Source organism: Talpa europaea (assembly GCF_964194135.1).
Source record: "Talpa europaea genome assembly, chromosome: 6".
Classification (NCBI taxonomy): Eukaryota; Metazoa; Chordata; class Mammalia; order Eulipotyphla; family Talpidae; genus Talpa; species Talpa europaea.
In genome coordinates, this window is record NC_140072.1 from 98446267 (window position 1) to 98461404 (window position 15138).

Genomic DNA, 15138 nt, shown 5'->3' on the forward strand with positions numbered 1-15138 from the left:
TGGGACCTCTATTTCAATGAGACTTTTATCTTGCCAAAATCAAATCAAGGTTCCTACTGTTGGTTTAATTTTACAGGGGCATTTTCCCCCCTTTAAGTTTTAAATTTATGGCCAACATCTAGCCTACGTGAACATATCCTGGTAATGTGAAATTATAGTCCCCCTTGATGTTGCAGGTCTTTATATAAGAGTCTGTTCAGGCCTAAAATGTTAACCAGTGCAGCGAGGCACTGCTGAATAGAGTAGAGGGGGAAAGGGTTATTATGGCAGGAAGAGACATGAACAGTGCTTAATGAACTTGCATTACAATTGAGCAGAGTTTTTTTTAAAAAAAAAAAAAAAAAGAAAAGCTTTTTCTAAATTCTTTTGCTCAGCAACAAAGGAGAAAGGAAAAGAGCACTGGCTGGGAACAATAGCTACTCAGCTCATAAAAACCATTAGAAGGAACATTTCCTTTGTCTACCATACCCAGCAATTTCACTGGTGGGCAATGATCCAGATCACTTAGATTCCACCTAAAATATGAGTCCAGAGAACCTTCTCAACTTTTTCAGCTAATAAATTATACTAAAAAATTCTAATTTCTGAACATAATTCTACTATAAATAAAAATCTGCTCATAATTCATGGAATGTTTTTGACAAGTAGATGATACTGATCTAGTGTTAATAGGATGTGCTCTTCAGGTTGCTGCTCCATTGGGAGAGAGGGACAATGTTGACACATTTGCTCACTATCATCAAATCCCCTTTATAGCCAGAGGCCTTTTTATCCAGGAGGTGACTGCAGAGACCAGGCAGAGTGCCAATGCATGGCCTGGTTTCCTCTGGGTACAGTGAACTGGCCCATTTGGATATTTAACTTCTCATTGCTGTCTCTCTAGCTCATCCTAAGTGAGTTAGATCAGACAAACTTCCTATTTTTGACATTTAAGGGCCTGGCGATTCATCTGCTTTCACAAATGTCATTAAATTACCATAAGCCAATTGCCAAATGTGTTGTGCTCAAAGCTTTCAGCTGGGGCCTCCCTGGTGGCTGAGGGGTTAAGTCTCAGTGCTATCATGCTATCACCACTGTGGTCTGAGTTCAATCCCTGGCCAGGGAGCTAACCCACATGGTGTAGCAGACCTCTCCTGTCTCACCCGCTATTCCTCTTAGCAGAATATTTCAGTAGAATCGCCAGTTCTGCTCCCCACTCTGTCTCTGCTGAATCCTCTCACTCCCCGCATATCCCAGTTCTTTTATGGATAAATAAAAATAAATCTTGAAAAAAATAAAAGTTCTTTTCTGTATTCAAGTCTTTCTATGAAAACCAAAGGGTTTCTGTACTTGGATAAAATGTATTATTTCTAAAGATCTTGCTTTGCAATCATAAGCATGCCCAGAAATAAAAGTCTTAATAATTCTTATTTGTTGGAAAGAATGAGGCAAAAAAAAAAAACAAAAAAAAAAACAACCCTATATTTAAGAATTCGGGGTTTTTTTTTGTATTCAGTTTGAACTTATTTCATAATTTAAGAATGAACTTATTTTATGTATCTTTACTATCTGGTGATAAGTTTTCAATATTTTCTAAATGTCTAAAATGCATTTCAAGCCAAATATAGGAAATAGTTTGAAAACAGAGTAAAACAATCTTTTCCATAATCAATATACTTTTTTCCTTATTAAACTTCCCTACTTTTATGCTGGAGATAGACACCATCAACTACAGTCTAGATGACATTCCCTAAGTTCACTAAATTTGAACTCTTTAATTAACTGTCCATTTGACTTACACTTTCTCTGGAGTCTTGGAAGTAACTTTTGTTACTTTTGTTATTTTGTAACTTTTATTACTTTCAAGGTCTTTCTTGTTTCTTCAGAATGCATCTAAGATGTAAGAATAAACAAAAACTGCAGTATCAACAAAGAACTTAATTAAGCAGTTATGCAATGACAGCAAATATGTAAAAGCAGTCTTTACTGAAGACAGGTAACCGTTCAAACAAGCTTTTTACAGATAACAAAGAGCTGAGGGTCAGTACCATTTAAAATTCAGTTCTATAAGTACAATGCCATTCAGAGAATGACTTCCAAATTAATATCTACCTAAAACAGCAGTTTATGCTTTCGGAACTATTTCAACTAGTTGTATTTAAATTCTACATTTCTAAAAATTTTTTTTTAAAGCAATAGTTTACTTGATATGAATAAGGGGTTAAAACAAAACAAAACCAAATCACCAATCACTGTGCCCTGATACATATTGAAAGACAGTCAGTAATTTCAGAGCCTCCCACTGTCTTCCCCCTTGGAATCCAGCAGGTTCTAAAATTATGAGACCTACTGACAGAGACAATCTGACTTTGTACCTTCCCTTCATGTCTCCTAGACCTCCATCTCTTGCAACACAGTTACCACAGTGTGGTGACACTCTTAACCCTGTACAAAAGCCTATGTAGAGAGAAACCAAGGCTCTCAGCTGACAGCCCTGGTTATCTCCTAGACAAGTCAGTACTAACCTGCCAGCCACATGGAGGTGGCTCTCCCAGCCCAACTGACTCTGCATAGAATGGAGATGAGCTATTCCCACCATGTGCCACCCCAGCTGCAGATTTAAGAGTAAAATAAATGATTACTGGAACATACCACAAATCTTAATTCAAGGTATTCTAATAGATTTTAAATTAATTAAATGGGATAATTAGAACAATAATTATATTGAGTATTTGTTATGACTAAAGGCTTTATACAGCTACAACCTCATTAGACAAAAAATATTATTTTTCTATACTATAGAAAAATATAGATCATGTAATAGAAGGACAATCATTAAGATCATGTAATAGGAGGGCAATATTCAAAAACAGATCTGTTGATTCCATTGCGCATGCCTAGCAGGAAAATGGGAATAAAGGAATACCAAGCTAATGCTCGAGACTCCAACTCTCACACTGTATGAATAAGAAAATGATATTAATTAAAATTGTGTCTGAGGGTATCCCAATATTGATTAGCATAACTTTCAAATTTAGCGATAACATATTTTAAAGCATAGTATTCAGAAAACATTTTCTTAGTACTTACTTCATGATTTCTACTAAGTGCAAGTGTTCAAACTAAAGAGAGATAACTAAAAATGGTAAGATTGTTGATCTGGAGGTTCCCATACTTTAATAGGAGAAATAAGGCATGTTGTAAGTGACAAAGTGCAATGAGAATTCATTCATTAATTCGGGAAATAATTGTTGGGTGCTAATGTAGCAATGACCTAGGCAGATCTGGTCCCTGCTGCCAATTCATATCACTTTCGCTGAAAGCACCAGCAAAGGAAGGCTAAATTTTAGCTTGGTCTTTTTATTTTTTTTTTTAAGATTTATTTATTTATTTATACAAGCACTGGGTACAGTCAGAAGCGCGGGAAGGTGAGAGGATTCATCAGAGCCAGAGCAGGGAACAGAACAGGCAGACTAACGAAATACACTGCTGAGGGGAGCAGCGGGCGCGGCAGGAGAGGTCTGTGTGCTATATGGGTCCCTCACCAGTGGCTGGGGATCGAACCGGCGATGCAGAGGCTGTGGGCAGCTTCGCAGCCCAGCGCTCAACCGCTGCACCACCAGGGGAGGCCCTTTTTTTTTCCCCTAAAAATTTATTTATTTTTATACAAGAGCTGGGGTACAGGCACGGGAAGGTGAGAGAGAATTCACCAGTGAGAGCGGAAAGCAGAACAGGAAGATGGAAGAAAGACACTGCTGAGGGGAGCAGTGGGAGAGTCAGGAGATAGCTGCCACATCATGTGGGAATCTCCCTGGCCAGGCAGGAATGGAACCCGCGCTGCAGTGGCTGCAGACAGCTTTACAGCTCAACCCGCTGCACCACTAGGGAGGCCCTCTAGCTTGGTCTTGATCTATCCCTAGGCTCTGGACACTTGAGAGATTTGGTGTTTAGGAGGGCATTCGAGGTAGAAGGACAATAAGCAGAAAAATGGAAAACACTAGCAAAGCACAAGAAAATTAGGGCATGCAAGGGGACTTAAATAAGAACCATATTTTACTGACTCAAATTCAATCAATTTTAAGTCAGGTCATTATTTTATGTAAAAAAAAAAACAAAATACTAAATATATACAGCAGAGGTTCTCTCAACTAGGGGTGATTTTGCCCTCTAAGGGACAACTGGCAATGTCAGTAAACATTTGGATTGTTACAACTGAGGGGGTGCTAGTGGTCTTCAGGTACAGGCAGGGATGCTGTACCTTCAGGTACAGGCAGGGATGCTGTTAGTCATCCTAGAATACACAGGAGAGTTCTGCAAAATAAAAAAGGACTTATTCAGCTCAATATGTAAAAATGGCCAATGTTGAGTATTCCTAGAAGATGCCATAGATTGAAAGACACACCTAGAATATTGAAAAAGTATTTTAAGATATGAAATGTATTAGTTCATAAATGTACTAAGGGATGAATGCATGGCTTGTAAAGGAGTATTGGAAAATAATGCTAGTACTTGGTACCTCAATCTGTTTTTTCACCTTTAGAACAATAAAGTGATGCGAACAAAGGGCTGATTTGAAAAAAATTAGTGTGTGTAAATCACAGAGCTAGCCCTTCAAGACCATGTGTTCATTTTCAGCTTTTGAGAAACCCAGCACTTTAATCATACTAATTATTATGTCCTATTTTTGCTAATTCTGATGGGCTCAGGAGAAACAACTCACTAGTTATATGGTATCTTATTGTCTGAAGCCCAGTGCAAGGCCACTTATTCTATGCAGTCTCCTGCAGCACCCCCCAAGATATTAGTTTTAAAGTACTCATGTGATTTATCTCTCTTCTAAGTGTAAGTGCCTTTAGATCAGGATCCATGACTGGGTCACACCTGAAACTCTCAGAGGACACACACTACAGTGCCTGATACAGTATAGGTAGTCAGTAAATAACTGTAGGATATATGTTTATTAATATAATATATATTATATAACTTACATTATATACATAACATAAACATACAGTACATGATACATAAACATGTTTTTATATTATATAAATTATATAATACATATTATATAAACATATAGTACCAGAAGACTATAATTAAATATAAAGTCTTCAGATTTCTCCCAGCTCTTTTCAGCCTTTCCTCAGAGGGTTCATTTTGTGAATCTTTATAATCATTTTAGTAGCTCTCCAATGCTTCAGCTACAGGGTCTCAAAGAGAGCAGAGTTCTTCAATAACTCCTAACTATGACTTCAAAAAAACACCATTTTCCCAAGGGGTGGCTGTCAGTATTTGGTCTCAAAACACTTAAGGCACCTTCTATAGGCAGAGTACTAAATTCCTCTGACGAAACAAGGGGTGATGCAAGTATAAATATAATAAGCAGGAAAAAAATTTCTACTCACTGGTCACACATCCCAATTACATTATTGATTATCTTATTTTTGCATCAGTTTGTGGAGCAAATAAAAGTAGGGGAGTAGGGAAAGAATTTAGGACTAACCATGAAAATCTTGAGATGTATGAAAATTACAAAGAAAAGGAAACAAGGGAAAAAGAGCAGTCATAAAATTTTAAGGAGTTCATTTAAATGCTAATACTAAGATTATTAATCTTTTATTATTATATAGCTTAATCATGGAATAAATGATTGTGGTCAGTACACATGAAAATTAAGAAGAACGTGTTTTAGATTCATTCGCAGACGTTTCTTTTTCAAGTTACCCTTTTTTCCCTTCAAAGTAGCTCTTAAGCATCAATCAATGTTTGGTGGTTGCTTCTAGCAAGTCTTTTGCTTCATTTATTTTGGTTGCTAAGTACGGAGAGCCACCTGAGAAGACAAAGAAAAAATAAATGGTAAATGGATAACACACTTCATTATTGACATTTTCTAAAGTCAAATACAGAAGACCATTCAATTACAATTCTCAGATATTTTCCATATATTCACCCTCTGACAAATTATTTTATAAGCTGAGTAGAAATCAAAAGAGCATAAATTAGTTTAATGGAGCACTGCAGACACCCAACAATGATAAATAATCTCTGGAAAAAACAATGCAAGTTATGATCAAGAATAATTTGAAAAAACACTCAAACTTTTTCGCTGGTTAGATATCATAATTCAAATAGTTAGCCGGAGAATTTTCTGGTAATAAATAATTGTCTTTCTTCTAGACTTTTTTTAAAGGAAAGAATATCCATCTATGAAGGGGGATATATATCTGCAGGAGGTAAAGAAATCCAAGGGATCTTTCAGTCTTATCAAGTTTCCCATTTCCACAAAAATACATGTTAGGAAGGGCAACTATGTATCAGACAGTTCTAAAAATCATATTCACTAATACAGATGAATGAGTGATAATAATAATGTTAAAGGAAATGTTTCCTGTGTCTAAAAGATCCCATTTTAATAGTTAGGGCATAGTAGATTCACTGTGCCCTGAAAAAAAACTGTCAGTTTAAAGTTCTTTGAAAAAAAATTCTTTCTAATGTTAATAGCAAAAAGAAAACTGAAGTGAATTTCAAATTTAGAATCATTATAAATCACAGAATCTATTTGACATACAAAAATACTAGCCCCAAACTGTCAACGTTAAATCTACTTAAACATCATATGCCTTCTAATTTCAAGTCTTGAACACTCTCCTTGCTTAACACTCAAGCTAACAATCATAATACAGTCCACCAGTCTTGTTTTGTTTGTTTTTATTTTTATTTTCCCCTTGATTACAAACCATCTATAGCTGTTGAAAGCATCCTAAAGCCTCAGTAGTTTATAGCAGACCAAAAGACACATACACAGTATTGGTGTAAATTGTTCTGATTTTATTCAGGCCTTTTATCGATATCCTATTACCCACCTTACAAAGGAAAGAGAAAGCAAGGAAAACAGATCAACTAACATGGTACTATAAGGGCAAGTCAGAGGAAGCCGTAGTTGTTTGCCCTTGAAGACATCAATGACATTTTCATATCAAGATCTGATGTTATAAACAGCATGTCTTCAAATGTACAATAAGAATTTCAAAGGAAGGTCATGAATGTTTCCATATGTACTTAGTTATTGATGGATTTTATGACTGCCTTTGAAATTGATCTAGGAATTAAATAATGACAATCTTGATAAGGTGCTTAAATTTTAGAGTTACCAAGTTAATACCCAGCATTGTGTATGTCCTCAAAAAATAGTAATTGAATTTCTACAGAACCTTCAATTAATATACATTCTGGATATTTGTATCATTGGTAATATGCTCATTTCATAGGCAGGAAAAAAAAATCAAAGATAGGAGATCAAAAGTCTTATTAACACTCTACTGATGACAATGTGAGAAGAAAAAAACCAATTTATCAGATTACTGAATTGCCACTTATTTCTACAAGTTACAGGAACAATGGTCTTGGATTAGGACAAATGTTTGGATTGGCTGTCATACTACCGTTATTCTAACTTCTTAAAGCAGAAAAGCTCCTAGGGCCTCCCCGGTGGCGCAGCAGTTGAGCGCTGGGTTGCGAAGCTGCCCGCGGCCTCTGTGGCGCCGGTTCGATCCCCAGCTGCATCCCGGCCACTGGAGGAGGGTCCCACATGGCGCGCAGACCTCTCCTGCCGCCCGCTGCTCCCCTCAACAGTGTACTTCGGTCCTTCTGCCTGCTCTGCTCCCCTCTCTGGCTCTGGTGAATTCTCTCACCCTCCCGCGCTTCTGACTGTACCCAGTGCATGTATAAACAAAAACAAACAAACAAACAAACAAATAAATAAAACATGCCTCTATTAAAAACAAAAAAAAAAACAGAAAAGCTCCTAAAGCAAAAACTGAAATTCCTACATCCCTGTCAAGTTTGTTTCATTCAAATTAAGATCTATCAGTGAGGACCAATCTCATGAGATTTGGAAGGCTACAGTGAGGAAAAGGTTTTCTTGCTGGATCACTTTATTACTGCAGTAAGGGAGATGACGGGGTAGAGGTGATAGTAAACTGTGCTTTTCTACAGTTCTAATGGCATTCCATGAAGTGGTAGCCTCCTTAACAGAGCAACTCTACATAATTGTTTGGGGAGTCATTCTTTGTAGGCCACGTCTAGAATTCATTACTTCAGGTCTTCCAACAATTTGTAACATTCATTCTCTGTACTAAATGATCTGCTGTTTAAATCATATAGGTTTTGGCAATGAATTCTGATTGAAAAAACAATACTCTGTGTTTAGTGGAAATAATGTGCTCTTAAATCTATCAATCCTGCTCAGATTTCTTGGGGGAATCATCTGGATTCCAGTGAATTAGAACTCTCACTCTCACCTTTGATCTAGTACCTTTGTATTTCAAACACTAAATACTGCTGGAACTCTTCTGCTTTTAGCAATCATTAACTGTCATGTTTTAAACCAAAGCTCCCATTGACACCATCAGTGGAAACTGAATAAAAATACAAGCATACACGTCACTATGAAAGCTGGAGGTCTACCAACTCAGTAAGGTCTTAAAGGCCAAGGTCCTGGCAGGAAGGAAAATGCACAGTGTTGAGTCCAAAGCCCAGTACTGCTTTTTCCCGTCCCTGAAAGGAACCAGACACTAAATGACATATACTCATGCAAGTCCACTTACATGAAATGCCAAAAAAGACTTATCTATTCCACAGTAGCAGAAAGCAGAACAGTGAGTATCCAAGTTGGGTTAGGGACTGCCAAAGGGAAGGGTGCCAAGGAAACTTTTGAATTTTGAGTGTTTGACTTCATCATGTCATTGGTCACATGGGTGGATATACAAAATTGTCAAAACATCACACCAAACATTTACATAGATTTTTTTTTTTGTATATAAGCTATATCTCAATATAGTTGATAAATAAGCCATAAACTGTATATTGGTTACAAGAGACTACTTAGTTTTTAAAGAAGAGAAAAACACACACACACAAATAAAATTGGTAATGCCACACCAGTTACCAGGTGTGTACACTTTAAGGCAAAATTCAATACTAGAGATAAAGTGGGGAATTTCATAGTGTTAAAAGGGTCAATCTACTGGTAAGACAAAACAATTGTAAATTTGAATATACCTAATGATATAATCTCAAAAACAAAAGGAAAAAATGAAAAGAATCAAGCATACAAATACACATTCAGCTGGAGATCTAACATAGCTCTCAGTAATCCATAGAACAATTAGACAATAATAAGTTGGATAAATCAATACTTTGTCTAAATGATATATATATATATATAAAATATTCCACCCGACAAGTGGAATATATCCTCTTTTAAATTACACATGCAACACAGAACATGGGCTAGACTATATATCAAGTCTCAATGAACTTTAAAGACTAAGATCACAATGAACAGAGCTACCTTAAGTGTATCCCATGGACTAACTCTGGCTTACAAGTGTTAACAGACTTCAACTAGACAGATTTAGAAATGAAGGATGTGTTCATGTTTAGAAATGAAGAATGTTTAGAAAATATTATAGCCATTTACTATAGTAGTGTACATCTGAAGAATCTAATAAAAAACTAGGATTTAGGATCTAGGTCTTCTATATCTTTTCTTATTCCAATTTTCTAATAAATTCATTTTTATTATATTTTATGAAAGTTATCAGTCTACCAGATATTGGGGGGAAAAAAGAAGTGCTCTATCACAGGTAGTTTGTGCAGTAATGATATAAAACATGTTAACTGATGACAGTAGAATTAAGGTAGAAATCAATAGTGTCTAGGGGATTCCAGTGTTTGGAAATAAGTCAATATGCTTTTAAATAATCCATGCATCAGACAAAATACCGCAATAGAAATTAACATTCAAGAAAATTAACCATGTCAAAGGTTCTCTGAAAATATGAATGCATTTCATACCAAAGCATTAAAATTTAATACATTCTAGGAAAAACACAATATATCAAAACTGATACAGGAAGAAATGGAAAATCAAAAGAATCATATATATTTTTGAAGTTAAACCAATAATTAAAAACTTTCCCACAAATAAAAAGATTGGTAAAGATAGTTTTATTTGTGTATTTAAAAAACAAACAAACAAACAAAAAAAAAAAACCCAGAAGAATAAAAACATTCCAACTCTTTCAATGAGGTTAGCATATCTCTGGCAACAAACTCTGATGAAGATATCACAGGATGAACAAAGATGCAAAAACCCACAAATATTAGCTTATCAAGTCAGGCCAAGTATCAATGCCAACTTAGGTTTATATTAAGAATACAAGGTTGACTTCCACATTAGAAAATTAGGCAATATAATTAATCCTAATTAAGGGTATGTGTAGATACATGTATACACATGTTGATAGCTGTATCTATTTTAAATATGTGGACAAAGACATACAGGTGTGTGTATGAACTGACATATATATACAGATAAGGGTATAGAAAAGTATCATAAACAATGATACCTCAAGTTCTAAATTGACACTGTAATTTCTCCATCTGCATCTGTAACAACCTCCTCCAATTGTGAGGAACTTAACTCCTATCATCCTCAATATATTTACTCAACTGCTCGCACATAAAATACACAGAAAGTGTTTTCACAACTGCTAATACATACTATGACAAAAGTAAATTTATCGACTAGAGTTCAATACTTGTTAATATTATCTTTTTGGCATGAGATAAACTTTATATACAGCTAAGTATACAACACAAAAAGTTTTGATAAATTTATATCCCATCTAACTATCAGCCTTATGAAAATACAGGACATTTTCATAAAACAGGGAAGTTTGCTTTCTTCTAATCAAACATACACTATTATAGTCATATACTTTTCTGGAATTTTGGCCACAGATTAGATTTTACTTTCTTGAATTTCACATAAATTATATGGTATGTTCTCTTTTATAACTTGCTTCCTTTTTGCAACAGAGTTTTTGAGATTCAGTCATGTAACTATGTTTATGGATACATCTGGTTACAGCTTTAGAAATATAGCTAATTGTTTTCATTGCTAAGTAATATTCCACTGTACAAATACACCACAATACATTTATTACATACTTTCCAATTAATAGACACTTGAGTTGTTTATAATTAATATTCAAAATAAAGTTGTTATAAACAAGGAAGTGAAAAAAAATTCCATTAACAGAATAAGGAATAAATGTCATATGATCACCTCAACAGATTCAGAGAACTCAATACACACGGATAATAAAAACTTTTAGTAAACTAAGAATAGGCGAAAACTTCTCTTATGTGATAGAAGTTATGAAAAAATATAGCAAACATAAAATGTAGTAGCAAAATACTGAAACCTCAGTCACATGAAAAGGATACTAATTAATGAAACTTTCCACCCCCAATTAAAAAAGAAATGAGAAGTGGAAAGAAACTGACATTCTTCATGAATGACATGACTGAGCATGCAGAAGATCCAAAAGGATTAAGAGATGAATTTAACAAGTTATTGGATATAACAGCAATATATACAAAAGCCAATCTGTATGTCCTAGAAAAACAACTATACAATATAACCTTTAAAACAATACAACTTAAAATAGCATTGTGGATAGCTATATAATTATAAATTTACTAAAGTTATTAGATTTACTTGTTTAATGGATAAATTTTATGTTCTGCAAATTGTATCTCAATTAGTCTGTTGAATTAAGGAAAAAAAAAAAAAAAGATAGCTGGCCTCCCTGGTGGCACAAGGGGTTATATCTCTGTACTATGAAGCTACAGGCAACCACTGCATCATGAGTGCAAAACCTGGCCAGCGAGCTGACCCCCATGGCACAGCAGACCTCTTTTGACCTAGCCCTCTGCTCCCCTCAGCAGTGTATTTCAGTAGATCCACTTGTTTTGCTCCCCACTCTGTCTCTGGTGAATCCTCTCACCCTCCCATTCCCATACCTCTGGCCTACACCACACCCCAGCTCCTGTATGCATAAATAAATAAATCTTTAAAAAAAAAAAAAAGATAGCACTTAAAATAACAGTACCTAGAAATAAATTTAACAAATTAGGCATATGACTACAATCCAGAAAACTAAAAAAATCTCATTAAAATAAATTACAGAGTACCTAAATAAAAACCAGGGTAGGTCTTGTTCATGCATGAGAAAATTCAGCATTATAAAGACATCAGTTCTCCCAAATACCTACAGATTCATAATAATCTTAATCATAAACCCAAAAGATTTGGGTGTGAATGTGGATATATGAGATTATAATGTGCACATGTGAAAAGGAAAATTCCTAATTTATGTTAAAAAGCTAAGAAATCTTAAAGAATTTAAAGGATTTACACTACCAGAAATCAAGACCTGTTATGAAGTTACACAAATTATTATTAAATGTGCTATTGTCACAAGCATAAAGCAATTCACTAACAGAGGAGAGAGAAAATACAGAAACATTTCTGTAAATACATGGTTACTTGTTTTATAAAAGGTAACAGTACATATCACTGAGGAAAGAATACTCTTTTTAATAAGTAATGCTGAACCACTGGGATATCTATGACACTCAACATATAAAAATCCTATATCATATACAAATATAGATTTCAGTTTACAACAGATAAAACTATGAAAGATTATAAAGGTTCCAGAAATTATCTTCAAGACCTTGAGATAGGCAAATATTTCCTAAACTAAAACAAAGAAAAGCACTATAAATGAAAAAACTTAAAAATTGGACTCTATTAAAATTAACACTGATAAGATTAAAATAAACACATACCATTAAGAGTATGCATAGGCAAGCTATGAAAAGAAGACATTTACAAAACAAAGAATCTGTATCCAGGATACTAAAATGCATCGTTTGCCCAAAAGTCAATAGGAAAAGAGGCAGTCCAATAGAAAAAAAAAAAAAAAAAGGATAAATAGTAGGCTATTCATATCATGGAATATTGTATAACAATAGATATGAATGAATCACTACTATAGCATTCACTGCTACATAAATAAATCTCAAAGATAATGAGAGAAGACAAATACAAACAGTAACACATAAAGTTCAAAAACTGGCAAAGATAATCTTACTAAAAAACCAGAATAGTGCTTACCTTTGAATAGAGATAACTGGAAAATTACTGAGGAGACTATATAAGGTTTCAGTACTTAACATTGAACTGGCTACGTAAGTGACAATTCATTGGGTTGCATGTTTATGATCTGTGTACTTTAATGAGTACATATTTCAATTTTAAAAAGTTTATTTAAAAAATAATCCTGGAGGGCCTCCCCGGTGGCGCAGCAGTTGAGCGCTGGGCTGCGAAACTCAGGGCCAGTTCGATCCCAGGCTGCCGGCGAGGGTCCCACATGGTGCACAAACCTCTCTTGCTGCCCGCTGCTCCCCTCAGCAGTGTATTTCATCAGTGTGCCTGTCTGTTCACCACTCTGGCTCTGGTGAATCCTCTCACCCTCCCAAGCTTCTGACTGTACCCAGTGCTTGTATAAATAAATAAATCTTTAAAAAAATAATAATACTGGAGATATGTTGGCCTCCCTGAAGTTTGATTATACTTCAAATTCATATGTGCATAAACTGGTGGCAAGGTTATGATCAGGTCCATGATGACAAAAATAGTCACTAGGCACTGTTCTAATATATTATTTCATATGGTTCTTCCAACCATCCCCTGTAATTGCTTAATTCATATTTTCATTACATAAAGAGACTGAATCACAAAAATAAGTTTAGTAACTTGTCCAACACCAGCCACAGAATTAATGTGAGGTGGAATCAGGATCTCAGAAAATCTGGTTCCTGAGCCTGTACTCTTCTTATTCACCAAATCACTATGCTTCTCCTTTTGTTTACGAGACTTTTTTCTTATTAAACATATGGTTGTTGTAAAACTTTTCTGTTTCCTATCCCAGGTCTTCTTTCCTCTTGAGTAGATGTAAATTCCTATCAGCTCTCAAGTACACAGATAAGGCTCAAGACACATCCCTCCATTAGAATGTATGTTCTATGAGAACAAAGATCTACCTTTCTTGTTTGACATTTAAGGTTCCAAGATTTAGCATAATCTCAAGCACATTGTAGAAGTTGAATAAATAATTTCTGAATGAAAGAATAGTTTCAGGTCATTTCATACTAATAATATAAGGAGTCTTTCAAAATTTTAACATGATCATTATGTATTAGTTACAATTTTCAATTCTATCTTATAAACTTTATACATATGACTCTTTATTCATTTGCTTATTCATTCACTCATGGGGAAATATATTTTTTTAGTGTCAGTCATAATGATTTATAAAGATGAGTAAGTCATAAAGGTCTAACCATGTATCAAAGAAAATCAATGTGTGACAAAACAAAAAAAAAAATACAAAGTCTTAAATTGAAATAAAATATTGAAATGAGGAAAGATTAACCCTTGGCAAAAAATAAGTCTAGTACATCTATCAAAGAAAAGGAAATTGAGCAACTTAGGGATCACTTTTTCATCGTGAACCTGTGATTACTCTTTGCGATTGTGTCTTTCTTTTGCAAAATGTTTGCAGTACATCTTTTAACATATGGGGGTTTCATGTCAATTTAACGTCTTCTACAATAAGCATTATTAGGGAAAATTCATTCGACAGTATAAATTACTTTGATTTGTTTTTAATCCCAACGTTTCACTAAATTTTGAATGAAATAATAATAAAGGAGAGGATATTGTACGTTTACTGGGGCATAAATGGAAAAATTCTGAGAATCCCCCTGTTGCGGGATGGCAGATTTTGACTAAATGCAAGGAAGAACATTCAGGAATCAGAACAGTCCACCAACTCTGCCTGGCAAAGCAGAACTAGGTTTCCATCACTAAAAATCTTTAAGGAAGTTAGTAGGTCCTTTTTCCTGGAATGGAACAGAAACAATCTTGATTTAGGAGCTGCACTGATGAAACCAGTGTCTCTCAAACTAGAAAAATACAACTTTAAAAAAAATTTCCAATTTGTGGTAGATTGAAACTTTCACACTTAAAATACAAAAGCAACACATTTGGATGTCAACACAATGTCAAACTGCTATAAGGTTTCCTAAATACTTACTTCTGATTTCTTTTTAAACTTCTTTTTTTAAACAGAACTGTAACCTGGCATGAACAGGTGAACTATACTTCGAGTAGACTGAATCAGATAGCCTGTAAGAGATCGCAGTGGTTCTACAGTTTTCCTAATTTATCTGGGCTGT

General features: G+C 34.8%; 1 protein-coding gene across 1 annotated transcript in view; it reads right to left on the reverse strand.

Annotated features, from left to right (window-relative positions):
* Positions 1–5738: 5738 nt before the first annotated feature.
* Positions 5739–15138, reverse strand: part of DNAJC15 (DnaJ heat shock protein family (Hsp40) member C15) — a gene marked incomplete at its 3' end in the record, with an annotated part of 41206 nt that continues 31806 nt past the window's right edge. Inside the window, exon 6 of the mRNA XM_084234634.1 lies at positions 5739–5809. Within this exon, the coding sequence (XP_084090760.1) occupies positions 5739–5809 (71 nt within the window). The remainder of the gene's footprint in view (positions 5810–15138) is intronic.